The 15426-nt window shown below is 46.2% G+C and overlaps 1 protein-coding gene and 1 long non-coding RNA gene across 2 annotated transcripts in view; both read left to right on the top strand.

Moving 5' to 3' along the window:
* Positions 1 to 1436: 1436 nt before the first annotated feature.
* EVL (Enah/Vasp-like) overlaps positions 1437 to 15426 on the top strand; it is a 145360-nt gene continuing 131370 nt past the window's right edge. The window contains exon 1 of the mRNA XM_085061384.1: positions 1437 to 1666. Within this exon, the coding sequence (XP_084917510.1) occupies positions 1662 to 1666 (5 nt within the window). The 5' untranslated portion in view covers positions 1437 to 1661. The remainder of the gene's footprint in view (positions 1667 to 15426) is intronic.
* LOC146435958 (uncharacterized) lies at positions 10650 to 13211 on the top strand. Its single transcript, XR_014852861.1, has 2 exons — positions 10650 to 12226; positions 12799 to 13211. It is a non-coding gene; the product is annotated as an uncharacterized LOC146435958 (long non-coding RNA).

Genomic DNA, 15426 nt, shown 5'->3' with positions numbered 1-15426 from the left:
GATTACTACTACAGTAAAAATAAGTGTTGTATTGGCATGAGTATATAAACTTCTCAGAGAAATGGAAATAAAAATGAAAATGGACCCTACTGCTTTGCTCTGCATCTCTTGCACATTCTATGCCACACCTGGTCACCTCCCATGCAGTCCCACAGTCTGCTCTGCACCATGTGCTCCTTCTCCTGAACCCTTGCACAGCCTGCAGCCCACCCTCCCAGCCACTCTGCCCACCTTCCCCAAACTGCCTGGGCACACAGAGACAGGGGCTTCAGCTCCCTTGCCCTTCATGGCACATGTGGATGGAGGTGGGTCTCAGGGAGGGATGGGGCAGTGTTAACTGGGACACAGACACACAGAGAGAGCAAGAGGACCAGAAGGCTTTACTGCTCCAGACACCATGTGCACACATGTGCCAGCTGCCTGGAAAGCCACTGCTTGCTAGGGGATTACATGGTTGTTCAGAGGGTTTTGAGCCCTCTGAACTGGGTGAGAGAACTGGGAGAGAGCAGTGGGAGATGGATCCACAGAGATGTAGAAGAGCCTTTACTCTTGAGAAATAATGAACAAGTTATTGTCACCTATGCACGGACCTGCTGAAGATCATCACACTGTGGTTTGGGCTGCACTAGGGAGTTGGCTGGAGATGACTGGAAGGAGAAGGGCAGAGGATTAGGGCCAGGACTGGGATGTGGAGTGGTAAGGGGAGCTGGAAGAGCAGGGAGAAGCAAGGACTGGGAGGCAGCCCCGGGTTCTGAAGATGAGTGGTGGGAAGGTGGGTGTGGAGAAAGGATGAGGCTGAAAGCAAGGCAAGAGAGCTCGAAGGGACACTCATTGAGCCAAGCGGGAAGGGTGACGGGGCAGGAACCACAGCTGCCCTCCCGTATTAGCTGGAAATGCCATGTCTGCTCCTTCCATTCGCAAAAGCAGCGACTCCGAACGCCGCTGTACAGGACCCCCACAGCACGGTGCAGAGGAGACCTCCGCCAGCCCGGCACCGCCCCGCTCCAGCCGGGAACGGCTCGGGAACGGCACGGCCAAGTCCCGGCACTGGGCAGCGGCACGGGCCGAGGAGCCCTGCGGAGCCCTGCGGAGCCCTGCGGAGCCGCCGGTCGGTGCCGGGCACGGTGCGCGGCCGCTGCAGCCCCACCTGCGCCGCGGGCAGGGCCGGGCAGGGCACGGGAGAAGCGGGCAGGGCACGGGAGAACCGGGCAGGGCCGGGCAGGGCACGGGAGAGCCGGGCAGGGCACGGTAGAACCGGGCAGGGCCGGGCAGGGCACGGGAGAGCCGGGCAGGGCACGGCAGGAGCGGGCAGAGCCGGGGCTCCCCCCGACACCCGCGGCGGGGCGGGGCGCGGCGCGCAGCGGGGCGGGGCGGGGGGGCGGTGCGGCCCCGCCGCGCGTGGGAGCGGAGCGGCGCGGGGCGGGCGGCGGCGGCGGCGCTTTGTCCTGCCCACACACAGACACAGCGCAGCCGGGCGGGAGCCGGCAACATGGCCGGGCCGGCGGAGGGGCTGCCCGGCGCCGCGCTGCCCGGCTAGCCCCCGGGGCCCGGCGCTGCCGCTGGGGCGGCGCCGCTAACGGAGCCCCCCCGTCCCGCCGCCGCCGCCACCGCCCGGTCCCGGCCCCGGCTCGGCTCCGGCCGCCGCCCGCCCCGCCGGGAAGATGAGGTGAGTGCGGGCGGGGATGCGCCGAGCGCCGCGGGCAGCGCGCCCCGCAGAGCCGCGCCGGAGCGCTGGGGACAGCTGGGGACAGCGGGTCCCCGCGTGTGTCACGCCGCGAGTGCGAGTGCGAGTGAAGGCGGAGGAGAGGTTAAGCAATGCGGCGCTTCCTAGTCTTTCACCGGATGGATAGTACGAGTGGGTGGTGACGTTTTTGGCATGTTTGACTGTCAGTGCCTAAGTCCATCTGACAGATTATCTCGCGGTTACAAAAGGCTGTAAGCGCCTGTGAAATCGTGCCGCGCTGTGCAGCCGGGATCTGCCCGGTGCTGCTGTGCTATAATGCTGGGATGTGCCCGGTTCTGCCCTTCAGCCGGGATCTGCCCGGTGCTGCTGTGCTATAATGCTGGGATCTGCCCGGTGCTGCTGTGCCCTGATGCTGGGATGTGCCCGGTGCTGCTGTGCCCTGCTGCTGGGATGTGCCCGGTGCTGCCGTGTCCTTCAGCCGGGATCTGCCCGGTGCTGCTGTGCTCTAATGCTGGGATCTGCCCGGTGCTGTCCTGCAGCCGGGATCTGCCCGGTTCCGCCGTGCCCTGCTGCTGCCCGGGGTCACGGCGAGACCCTCGGGCGAGGAAGCCCCGGGCGGGCAGAGGGAGGGAACGAGGAGTTCATCGGAGAGGCGCAGATGGGATGTTTCTCACGAGCATGCAGCACGGGTCGTGCCGGATCTCCCGGAGTCTCCCTGTCCCCAGGCAGTGGGTGCTACAACTCGGGGCTTTCCCGAGGTCAGATTCTCAGTTGTGAACAGGAAGGGCAGAAAAGCCCCACCAACCCAATATCCTAGTGGAAGGATGGAAGGGGAACGTTATTTGGTTTGGTTTATGCTCGTCCAAACCTCTCTCTTGCCTCATTTATTCGAGTTCACTTGAGCTGTCAGTATCTCGGAGCAACCCAGCCCCTGATTCATCTGTAATACTAGTGAATTTCTCCACTTAATTATTATCTTTAGCAAAGTAAAACTGCTTTGGGAAACCTTAAAAATGGAAATAACAGTTTGAAGCCAGATATCTTTCTGTGGTGCCTGATTCCTGAATTGCAAGGTTGGCATTGCTCCTGGCAAGTACAGTGGGAGTCCAAAAAAGCCTTTGCCTGCATTTAGAGTTACATTTACTCCCGGTGCTACCATGTGTGCTGAAGACTTGGAGCTGCATTGATTTTTTAGCCATTTATATTACCATTCATTTTCTTCACTTGCTTAAAATTGCATTCTCGGGGAGGCCTAAAAGCACACAAAGCTGCTGTGTCATGTGCCTGGTGGTCATGTATTTCTCTCACACACAAAAGGTGTGTCTGCCTCAGTGTCACCTGCTCTGATCAGAATGCGAGTCAGAGACCTCTGGGAATAAGTCATCAGACAAACAGGTGGTAGGAAGTTTTCCCTTGCTCCCTCCTGCTCAGTTAGTATCCCAGTTGGGAGAACTCTTGCTCCATGAAAAAAGGGAGCTGACTGACTGACTCATAAACACATCTTTCACCCCAAGGAGGCACCATGGGCAGATTGGAAGGCTGTAACAATTTTGGGTTTTTCCCTTGGAAGATGTTCTGCTCCACATGAACTTCCACAGGTGGTGGTTGTGCTTTTTGTTGGAAGAGGGAGCAAGGGAGAGAGACCCACCAAGACAGACTGTGAATTAGGGTATCATAACACACCCAAAGCAATCCCCACCGTGAGAGCCAGGGCACCCTCAGAGGAGGTGAGCCACAGGGCGTTTTGGAAGGAAAAAACAGCTTAACTCCAGGAGAGGCTCCAGAACTTCCCCATAGCATCACTTTTGACGATGATGGAGGGGGTGCTTCTCTAGTTTGACCACCAAACACCAGGCTGCCTCTGGCACAGGTGGGGTAGCCAGAGCTGGTCTGTGTGTGCTGCTGGCATGTCCTTGTGCAGCTGCCCTGTCCTGCTTTCCCCAGGTGACACTTGCATCTGCAGGTGTATCCCACTTAAAGCAGTCTTTTATAAATATCCCTTTTATACTTAATGTATATTATTGTTTTGTTGGGGTTTTTTTAATGGATTCCTGTTTTTAAAGGCTTCCATTTCTGATTTTTTCTCCTTGCATATACAAACATTACTGAATAGGTTGTACTTGTCACTAAATATATGTCTGTAAATCACCTAAAACCTTTTCCAATAACAATTTTTGTTTAATAAATACAGGCTGTATAATTTCAAAATACCCTGGCAGGCTATATAATCATTTAATAAAAACCTCCTTGAAACATTTGCTTAGCCATGTGTGTTTTATTTATATCGCTTTTGTGGTGAATAGATTACAGTGCTATTCTTTGCACTATTGCATTTATGTGATGGTTTCCATTTTTTGATAATTCTTTATGTCTTCACTTCAAAGGTATTAAGTGTATGAATAGTGAGTGTACCACACACCTTAGTAATAAAACATTATAATAGATGTTCTGTGTCAAAAGTGGATTAGGAGCCCTGGGTGGAAAATGCTAAAGTGTAGAGGTGTTATTATTTTTTAGTGTATAAAAATACTGCTTTAGAACAACAAATGTAGGGGTTATTTGACAGCAGATACTCATTTATTCTTGGAAGTAATAGAATTAGCTCATGTTTGGGAAAATGTCTGTGAATATCGCTGTAGATGAAAATAAAATTTTTACATTCTCTCAACAGAGGTGTAACCTCTCATTCTCAGTCATACCTGTAGTTTATAAGGCATCTGTGTTTCAGTGGTCTCCATTCTTGAAAATAAAATCCAGATGCAGCATTTTGGGTGTATCTCTGAAAAAATCCATGTTTCTCTTTGCCATGGCTGTGGTGAATGTACTTTGGCTCTCTGTGCTGTGGTCCTGAGGCAGTGATGGGGGGAAGCCTCCCCCTTTAAGCACTTAGTTTTTTTCTAAACAGAACATACAGTGAATGTCCAGAGATGGAGCCAGCCCCTAAACAGGATTATTCACATTAAAACTATACCTCCTTACTCTTTTGTGGCAACACAAGCCAAAATAATGAGTTCAGCACAGAAGTCATGGGAGAAAACTGTGTCACTGAGCACCTTGCTGTTTAGATAAAGTCAACCTTTTTATTCTGATGTTTTTATATAGCTACCAACTGGAAATCCAAAACAGCTGTTGTATTTACTCTAATTTAAATGGATGGAGCAACATGTAGAGAAAAAGAGGACTGAATATTCATAGTACAAACCTGTTTTAATAACAGGAAGGTCTATACATCATTCTTCTTAACCCTTTTGATTTCAGACATAAGCAAGCAAAGTCTTTACATTTACACCAGTAAACACACTGTATTGAGTATTTCAGTGTCCTCTACATTTTCTATTCATTAAGCAGTTCATGAGTTAACTCAAGAGTCTTGCCAATGCTTTCAGTTTGCTTGGAGGGTAACTCGAGTTGTATGTCTACAGTGTTAATTTCTAACTTTTCTTTCTCTTTACTGTTTCTTTCTGTTTGCCTCTGTAAAAAACTAGAGAGAACATGATATTTTTATTATAATGTCATCAAAATTGTGGTTACCAACCCCACTGGGCTAGTGGACTTCGTAGCTCAGTATTTCCATTAAAAAAGCAGGAGCATGCCCTGAGATGGATAATAAAATCAAGTTGTCTATAAAATACCATTTAACCTTGTCACTTAGTAATTTATTTCTGAGCTGGAGCAATATGCCTATAACTTAGCTAATTTTTGTTTAATTTGAAGGCTTTGTCCTGCCATGTTCTGACCCCTGCTGTGTGCTGTGGCATCATGGTGTGTGTGGCTGTGGGTTCCTGGGGTCAGCTGGGAGCTGGAAGACCACCCTCCACCCTGCTTTTGGATATGTTTAGGTTTGCAGCCTCTCAAACTGAACCTGTGCTGCACAGCTCTGCCAGCATCACTCAATAGGAAAACACCCAGCCCTTTGCCTGTCAGGGTTTGGTCAGCAAAATCCCAAGTGTGGGGACGATGCTGCTGACAGAAAATTGCTTTTGTTAGCTCAGCCTTGATCTTTAGAGGGCTAGGTAAGCTCTAGCTGCAGTCAAACTCACTGTCAGCAGATTTTGGAGCTCCACTGAAGGTTGCACCACACTGGCTGTGGCCATGTGAAGGCAGCAGTGGTGATGCTGGGTTTCCATCAGTGTACCCTGACTGAACAGGCAGGCCAGCTGTGCCTCTTTCATACTGTTATCCTGTATACATTTACCTTATTTTCCCATCTCTAAAATAAAGCATAGGCCCTGGACATCTTTATGTGCATTCCCTCATTTTTGGGGTATTTTGTCTTATACTTTTGTAGTGGTATAACCAAGGCTGAAGGTAATCTTGCAAATGTGCACTAGTGTGTTTAACTCAATGTCAATGGGTTTGTGTGGTGTATCCCTTCTGTCCATTCCTGGCTCACACAAATCATGATAAGCAACAGACACCCTAAAGCAGAACAGCTGTAACAGAAGTGTGTCACAATTAGTGTCTGCATAGTCTGTCTCTGCACTTGGCTGAGTACTTCTTTGGGCAGCACAGTACTTCTCTCTTTTGAAGTATTTTACTTTAAATATTTGTATTTCTTGTAAGAAATCATCAAAATCTTTCCAAAGTGCAAACACAATTCAGTTCCAAATAATTTCCTGTATCTTGCAGGTCAGCAGTTTTGTGATTTCTTTCCTTTTTCTTGCTGTGTCATAGTTTCACTCAGTTCTGACCACTGTGTAAGGAGCAGTATGGAACCTCTTAAAATATTTCTAAAGCTGCTGCCAAAATGAAATGAATTATAATTAATTTTCAATCCTAATAATTACAGAATTGAAATAAACTAAGTTGAATTGAAATAAGTTGAACGACCTGTAGGTTTTCTTTATCTGAGAATGTAATTATAAATATTTCAGGTTCTTTGCAGAGTCAGAACTTTAGAACATATCATACACTCTATTTACATTTTTAAAAATACTCACTGATGTTTTGGTATTGTCCTTCACTGCAGTAGGTAAGCAGCAACAGCTGCTCCAGCTGTACATTGGTATTGCCCCCACATATTCTCTGTTCCTTCACAGCCCTTGCAGAACTCTAGGGATCCACAGTGCTTCCCCTCCTTTTCCTTGTTCTCAGCCTCATGGCCTGGGCTCAGTGTCTGAGGAGCAGGGAGGAGAGGTGGAGTGGCTGTGCCATGGTTTCTTTCTCCTCTCAGCCATGGTTCACCCTCAGGCAGATTCCATCCGCAGTCACCTAGCCAAGACTTCCATTTCGTGTGCTTTCTGATCTAATGTGCTGTAACGAGGGGAAGGGACTGAAAAGTGCTCTGCCACAGCTCAGAGCTCCCACCACAGCACTCCTGATGGGTGCACCAGCAAAGCCCTTGTCCCTGTCACAGTGCAGCCCTGATGCCACCCTGGCAGAGAACCCAGACCTCCAGACAGGCTGCCTGGGATGCAGACAGAAAGCCCCTGGGATGCAAGTCATGGCAGCATGCAACCTTGCTTGGGTTAATCTACCTTGTTCCTGGCTAATCCAAGAAGCTTTGCAGTGTCAGGGCTGTTTCCCAGGCTGGTGGAGACATCTCTGCCCTGCTCTGTAGGAACACCATGGTTCATCCAGAGTGTTCTCCTGGTGCAGCTCTGGGTTCATGGCTGTGCATGTACATCATCCAGTGACACTCAGTGTGTTTCAATCACAGGTGTGACCCTGTGAAACTGAGAACAGTTTAATTACTTCTTTTACCCTATTTCTGTTGTTTTTTTTTTAACACTGCAGAATTCTTCTTCCTGTGAGACTTTGCATTTTTGCGTTGAGCAAATGCTTGGAATATTATTGACAGTCTTTCCAAAACTACTCATCATTTGAGCACTGTAGAAGCATTAAGGATATCTATATTAATCACAGGAGACAGAGTGGGCAAGTCCTTACCAAAAATTTGAGCCTGGAAACCTTCACATTTCTGACTATCCAAAGTGCCATTCTAGTAATACCACAACAACCAGTGTAGCTTTGCATGTTATTGGATATTTCCCAGTCCTAAAGTCACAGAGACATGTGGCTGCCAGAAACTTTTGACTTTCCCCTCTTGATGCAGGCATTCAAGCCTTACATTTGTTTCAAGTTCAGTGTTAGTTTCTATATTTCTTCTGAGTTCCCATTCTTGTTCGCCTCAGCTGTGCCAATTTAGCCACTTGTGGTTTGGTAGGTTGAGCTGGTTAATGAATCCTTTCAACAGAAAGACAGAAGAAAATTCACACTTTCCATATATATATATATGTACATATGTGTATATATATATATATATATATATATATGGTAGGAGCAAGCAGGAAGCTGAAAGGTTGTGTCAGTGCTCCACCAGAAATGCTCAAGAAACCATTTCTTCAGGGAATGCTATTACTACAAATTAAAATATTTCTTTTCACTGACATGCTGCTCCTGCTCTTCCTCTCATGCTCTGCAGACCCTCCCACTGCAGACTCACTAGTGCTTTGGGATATGAACTGTGTAGCGTAGCTTTTGGTATGGATGAGCATTTTCTAACTGCTAACCATGTTCTCTGTCCAAAAAAGGTGTTTTTCACCTGAGTTCATGATGGAGGTGTTTTCCCCACCCTGAGTTATGTATACTATCTACCAGGAATTAAACACCTTTCTCAAATCATTGAACTGACTCAGTTTCCTGTGGGCTTTCATGTGATCACCCTCACAGTCAGCGTTGGGGCTGGACCTGTTTTGTAGAATCACAAAGGGTTTGGGTTGGAAGGGACTTTAAAAATCATGTAGTCCAACCCACTACCATGGACAGGGAATCTTCCACTAGACCAGGTATCTCAAAGCCCCAACCAGGGCATTCTTCCAGCTTTAAACCTTTACCCCTTTTCACCACAGGTCCTGGTCAAAAAGTCTCCATCTTTTATAAGCCTCCTTTAAGTACTGAAAGGTGCATTAAGGTCTCCCTGGAGCCTTTTATTCTCCAGGCAACTCCCTTAGCCTGTCTTCACCAGAGAGGTGCTCCAGCCTGCTGATGATCCTTGGCCCTCTCTGGACTCACTCCAACAGCTCCATGTCTTTGCTGTGCTGGGGACCCAGATGATGCAGCACTGATGCAGGTAGGGTCTCACCTGAGCAGAGCAGGGAGGCAGAATCACCTCCCTCTACCTGCTGGCCAGCCCTTTCTTGATGCAGCCCAGGATTCAATTTGCTTTCTGGGCTGTGAGCACACACTGCTGGCTCATGTCCCTGTGATGGTTTATTCTGTGGAAGCCATTGAGCTCAATCTCATTTAGGTGAGCAGTTCATTTCCCAGGCAGTAGGTGTCATTCCTGCAACTCGAGATCTCACGGTTTTATTTCTGTCTTTCTTCAGCTTCACATAGGTGTCAGGATGGATAGACATCTTTTTCTGTGGGGAAAAAAAAAAAAAAAAAGAGTAAAAAAGAATTTAAAAAAGCAGGAAGCTGTGTAGTACCATGACTTGCAGTGTTCCAGGGGTTCAGGCTCAGGGAGATGCTCCAGCAGTTTGTGTTTCTGCAGCAAGGCTGGTCAGGCTCAGTCCTTGTTGGGGTGAGCTCCATCGTGCAGACAGGCTGTGCTTCCTCGGCTGGTCTGCAGCTGCTAAATCTCCTAACCTTTCTGGCATCATTGCTTTATCTGCTGGAGGATGACAATACTTACCTGAGAGGGAATTAAGATGATTAAGTAGCTGGGTCTCAGTCTAGCACAGGATTTAAAGCTTAAGTTTGGTCCTGTTGAAGTCCTTGCTTTGCTAGATTGGAGTCTCCTGTTCAAAAGGCATTTCTGAGGATGACAGCCATATTTATAGTAAATGCTGAGCATTACAGCAAAGTTCATTGTGTATTGCCATCCATTCATTCCTTCCTCCCCCTTCTTCTTTTCCCATTCCCATGATTCGCTGCTTCTTAGTCAGCATGTGTGTTGCTTCCTTCCTTTATCCCTCGTCAGTAAGCCACTCCCTCAGTAATGAGGAGATCTAGAAAATACAGTGAAATGGAGTTAACAAGAAGCAGGGCCATGGCCACCATAATCCCTTTAATTGCATGCTGAATGCTTTTCTTTCCACCGCTGTACACGGTTCAGGAGCTCGGCTGCAGCGATGTTCAGAGTGTGTGTTTGCATGCAACAGGAATGGCTAAACACACCCAGGGCTGCTGAATGCTCATGATGAAAGGATGGCTTAAATAAGTAAATTGAAGTGTAAAAGCTGTAATTGGAAATGGCTGTTACTTGTTTGATGGATGGGCAGGAATATGTCTTTAGCACTGAACAGACTAGCGCTACTCAATTCATGGTTTGTGGTCCAGAGGAAATCAAAAGAGAGATCAAAAAAATACCTGCAAAAATTTTAAAAATTAGAAGCAAGGCAGTTAAGATCATCCCCATATGCACATATTTAGTGCAGTTTATATGTGTGTACCTGTATTCTTATTACACACTTAAAATACTTTCAATACTAAAATCATAATTTTATTACATGGCTCTGTTTTGTCTGTCACTCTAGTTCCCACCTGCCAAACAGTAGTGGGATTTGAGATAATCTGTGAATTTCTTTTTGAAAAGGATTTGTGATTTCAAATGAGAAATACTGGATGAGTATATTTTGACAGAATGAGGTAACTTTAATATTATGACTTCGTCATGAATTAGTGTTGAGTGCTGCAACATATTTGCATGCTAATCTTTCTTCTGATTAACTAAATACATCACCTAGGTGAATGTAAGTCAGTTTTTGATACCACAGCTGTTATGTTGAGAAGTAAGGGTTGAATCATCCAAATAAAGCAGCCTTCTCAGCCTTCAATTAATTTCTTGGACTATTCAGTAAGGGGAAGAGACAAAACATGGATTTATACATTCATTTTACCTGTATGCTTAATAAAATGTCCTTTATCTGTCCCTGATTGTTGTTTTGCTTGTCTGGCAGTAAGAACCATCTGTGATTAGGTAGAATGAGGAGTTACACTGTGCTTTGGCCCTGCAGTGTTGTCCATCAGAGAGATGCTGCTTTGTCAGCTGCTACCAAAGTTACCTTTGTAACTCACAACGCCAGCTCAGGTTCCACTGGTAGCCCAGCGTTGATGGATCCCCCAGAGCCTGACCTGCTGCCTCTTGGCTCTGTGTTTATTTGTTTTAATTGGCACTGGACTGTCAGATGTTAGCTTCCAGCACTGGAATCACACCCAGCTGCCTCCCAGACTGCCATGGGGATGTCTGGTTCATCACACACCCAGGAGCAGTCTGGAGGCACTTGCCTCTACCTGCAAGTCAGCCTGGAGCCATCAGCCTCCATCCCTGGGGATTTCAGCTGCCCACATCTGATGCTGGAGGCAGGAAGAAAGCTGGCTGATGCTACAGCATTAAGGCCCTAATCTTGAAAAGACTTGTACACATTCCTGACCTTATTACTGGGAGCAGCATCCTTGATGTTTGTGAGCCTAATGGCTGCTGTGGTAAGAGCACTGACCGTAATAAATTGAAGTACACGTGCAAGAATTGAAGGGGTTGGGGTCTGATGGGGCAGTGAAAGCTCTCTTCTTCGTCTGAGGGCAGAACCCAGCAGGGGAAATTTGTAGCTTTTAGGAAGGGAGACAAAAGCTACCTGAGTGTGTGTGTCTTGTTGGGGTTCCCCCAGGGCTTATTGTATTGACCCCAAGGAATGCCTCCTCATTTTATGGTCCTCAGGATGTTGCCCAAGGGGGAGCTGCAAGGCCCTGCTTGCCTCTTCTGTCCTGCCTTGCTAAACAAAAATAGTGCTGGAACTGCATGACTGCAGCCCTTTGCAGGATCTCAAAAAACCTGAGCCAGCATACTATTTTAAAATTTCATGGTATTAAATATGAGAGTGTTACAGAAATAGCAGAGGGGACACTGAGCCAGCAAGCTAGGGAACGTGGTAACAAGTTTGTGAGAGCACTAAGTGCACACAAGGACATTTCTCAAGCTATGGAGTGTGTTCAGAGGTGTGCAGGGTGAATGCCTTGCGTGTGCTTTTAGCTGTTACTGCTGTCCTGAGCACTGGTGCAGGTCTGGCTCAGTCAGTTCTCCCAGTTCCCAGCTGGCTCTGTCTCCTGAATCAGTTCCCCAGGGAGCTGTGTAAATGTCTGTCAGCACCACAGCAGTGGGAGTGGCACAGAAGGCTGTGATGCCCCACAAGGCAGCAGGGCAGCCCAAGTGGAAATGATGCTCTGTCTGACCCTCCTCACAGTGCTGATTTCATCCTTGCCAGAGCTCCCATTTAGATCACTGCATGGTCTGATTCACCCGGTGGTTTGCTAAGGATTTCCATGCTAAATTGCTAAAACAATAGTCCTTTTTCCTCACCCAGGAATGCTTTCTATTGTCTCCAGTCTCTGATCTCTTTGTCACTTTGGTCAAAGTCTGTCACTGTAACCTTAGTTGCACCCTCATACCAGCTGTCATCTGTTGTTGCTCTCAGGGTCTCTTCATCATCCTTTTGCTTCAGAGGTTTGGACACCTTTTGTGACCTTTAAAAGATGATAATCCTGAGTGGACACTGCAAAACAAACAACACAGCTAAATGTTCCCTGAAAAAACATTTAAAGGTATGCCTGGGTATTAAAGGTTAAGCCTGACCTTGCTAGAGCCCTTGTCTTCTATTTGAATGCAGTGGGATTATAATCTAATATCAATTTCCATCTCTGGTTCCCCAACTCCCATCTCAGTATGATAGGCCTGAACTGCAGTTCAGTTCCACAGATGGTACCTGCATCACAGAAAATATTAGATGACTAGTGCCCTAAATATGACAGAGTGCATTTGTCTACACATCTGTGTGTACAGAAAAATCTCTTTAATGGTAAAAAGCATAGTCACATAAGGGGAATGTGAAGTGTTTGCTACAAGACTCAGTGGTGACTTTTTAAGTGTTGGAGCAGGGTAAGCAAAATGAGAAGACCTTAAAACTGTGAATAAACATGGCAACTCAATTTAACATGCCTGCCTAAAGAAGCAGGCTTTTATGATTTTTTGTTATTTTAGTACAAACAAGAACTTTGATAACTGCTGTGTTTTCCCAACAGTGCAAAACATGTCAAATATTTTCGTGACCTGCTGTTTAAAAAATAACCACATCAAATGCTTCAGCTTCCTTGAGGATTGTCTCATTTTCCTTCAGGACATGCATTTCTCATAGCCCATCAACATCTGTTCAGCTACTGCAGTGCAGGAGCATGAAGTGAAGACTTCCAGAGTCTGATTTTCTCCAGCCTCTGGGCACCAGAGGAACTTCAGTGAAGACAGAGACAGGGAAGAGCCTTCATGGGAGTGAGCATGCAGCAACCCTGCCAGGGTGTCCTCAGTGGGATGCACAGCTTCAAGCACCCTTTTTCTGGGGGGTGAATTCATTGACAGCTCAAAGCTGTTCATTTGGGGGGTAATTTTTCCAGCATCTCCTCAGGTTTTTGCTATCTCTCTCTACTCTAAAGCTATCTGAACAAGGATTTGAAGGAAAACTAATCCAAACCACCTAAAATGTGAATGTAAACTAAATTAGGTAAACTAAATTAAACCATTGTATATATTATCTGATTCAGCATTCAAGTGACCTTAATTTAATTAAGCTTAATTCACATCAAAGTAAATGATACTAAATATGAAATGGGGTTGATTTAATTAATAATGAGTGTGTCTGCAGGGATCTAATGTGGTTTGACTCATTACAGAAATGGTAATTCAGATTACCTTTCTAGAGTTTTCTCATGTAGATAAACCTTACAGGACAGTTTATTAGTAATGCCTAAACTGATGTAATTGTTTGTTTATTCCCCCTTGACTCTAGAGTGACCTTCCCACCACTCTCCTCCTGTGCCAGCTAATGAGCATTTTGTTGTGGGATGTTCTGTTAATTTGTTAATCCAGGCAAAGGAAATTCGTCAGTTTTCTGTTGGCTTAGTCACCTTTTCAGCTGATTTGTGGCTGCACAGTGAAGACAGGAGCGTGGATGTGTGATCAGGGTGGAGAGGGTGAGGACTCACCTCAGGTCAACCCTTTGTGCCAGAGACACCCTGCTTCCACCACACTGTTGGCTTGCACAGCATATGGACAGAAGAAATTAGCTTTGCTGGAGTTGCTTAAAGTCACATGCCACCAAATTTGATTTTCTTGGTGTTTAGGTACAACTGTGATGTATTGCTTGGCTTTGGCTTGTTCTCTTTTCCTCTGGCTTTTTGTCTCCTTTGTGCCTCAGTAGTACTACAGCCTGTGCCTTGTGAATGGCATCACCTGAGCATCTCGTGCCCTCAATATACACAAGCTCTACTGACCCACTTTCTGACTGCTTTTCTTCCTATTCTGGTATTGGCCTTGAAGTTGTGAGAGTGTATTTTTTGCTGTATGGTTATCAAGGGAATGGACACACTGTAGTTGTGAAGATGGAAGAGCTGGAGTGGCTGAGACCTGCAAGTCTTTATGTAGGGTGTTTTATAAGGATTGACTTTGTTTTCAAAGAATTGTGCAAAATAGTGCTGTGATTCAAGTGTAAAACTTGAACTGAAGCACCTGATCATTTTCAACAATTTGCCAAGTTGAAAATGCTGGAGAGGCTTGAGGAGAGGAGTAGATAGTAAAGATGAACTAGATACAGCAAAGATTAATTCCATAGCTTGCTCCTTCCTTCCTTCCTTCCTTCCTTCCTTCCTTCCTTCCTTCCTTCCTTCCTTCCTTCCTTCCTTCCTTCCTTCCTTCCTTCCTTCTCTTTTTCTTATATAAGTAAACTGATATGTGAAAAATAGAGAAATTACCCAAAACATGTCCTGAACTTTAACATCAACCCTTTGATGCAAAAGCCTCTGAACTTTGGAAGAAGGGGTGGAATATAATATTGTGCTTCAAAATTCACTCGAGGTTTATCTCCAGAGTACTAGGAAATAACTGCTCCTGTTAGCATCTTCACACCTTCTAGTTTCAGTTTGCTCCAGGAATCACTCCCAAATAGTGGCCAAAGCAGTGCTGTCAGCCTCTAGAAGCTTGCTGTGATTATTTGGTTCTCTCTGTCTGGTTCAAACCAGGCTTTGAAACCACTGAGCTGTGCCCATCTCATCCTGTCTGAATATCAGCACACCCAGACACATAAACAATGTGCTTCTTCACCAGGCAATGAAAATCAATGAGGCTTTGAAAAGACACACTCTTTAAAGTCATGGCCTTATTTGGGAACTTGCAGGAGGTTTGGCTGTCACAAGAGAATATTTTGGCTCTGTGACAGTTTTCTTTATACAGTTCTTCAGTGAGGAATCTCCTGGGTTTGTGCAGTGATAGCTTGCAAGTGTTGTGTGTCTTTTTTACCCCTTCCCAGCTCCCTTCCCCTTCTCCTCTTGCTTGAGGAGAAACCACTGTGTTCATCAAAAGAGGACAAAGACTCCTTTTGACCTCTCTTGTCCATAATATGTAGAGAAAAAGCAGGTTTTCAAAGATAAAATGAAAAAATCCTGGTATTTCAGTATTCCTGACCAAACTCATGTATGTTTTTATCATAATTACTTCTCTATACCCTTTTTATTTCTCAGTACTCGTTTGCTGAGTGCTGCCTTCTGTTTATGTAAGTGTGGGATTGTTTAGGAATAATCTGGTTTGACATCACACTTTTGATCCTTACACTCCTTGGGAACATTTCCTTTATGTTCCTAACGCCTTGGGAACTGTGGTGGGATAAAACAGCCTGCATGATAAAGATAAATAATAAACTGAAGGGAGAGTGTCAGAGACAGAAGCATTTGAGACTTGGAGTTGTATGGGGAGAAAGAGC

Source organism: Lichenostomus cassidix, chromosome 5, assembly GCF_008360975.1.
Source record: "Lichenostomus cassidix isolate B80296 chromosome 5, HeHo_3.0, whole genome shotgun sequence".
Classification (NCBI taxonomy): domain Eukaryota; kingdom Metazoa; phylum Chordata; class Aves; order Passeriformes; family Meliphagidae; genus Lichenostomus; species Lichenostomus cassidix.
Note: the sequence above shows the minus strand (reverse complement) of the source record. Positions and strands in the feature narration are given on the sequence as shown.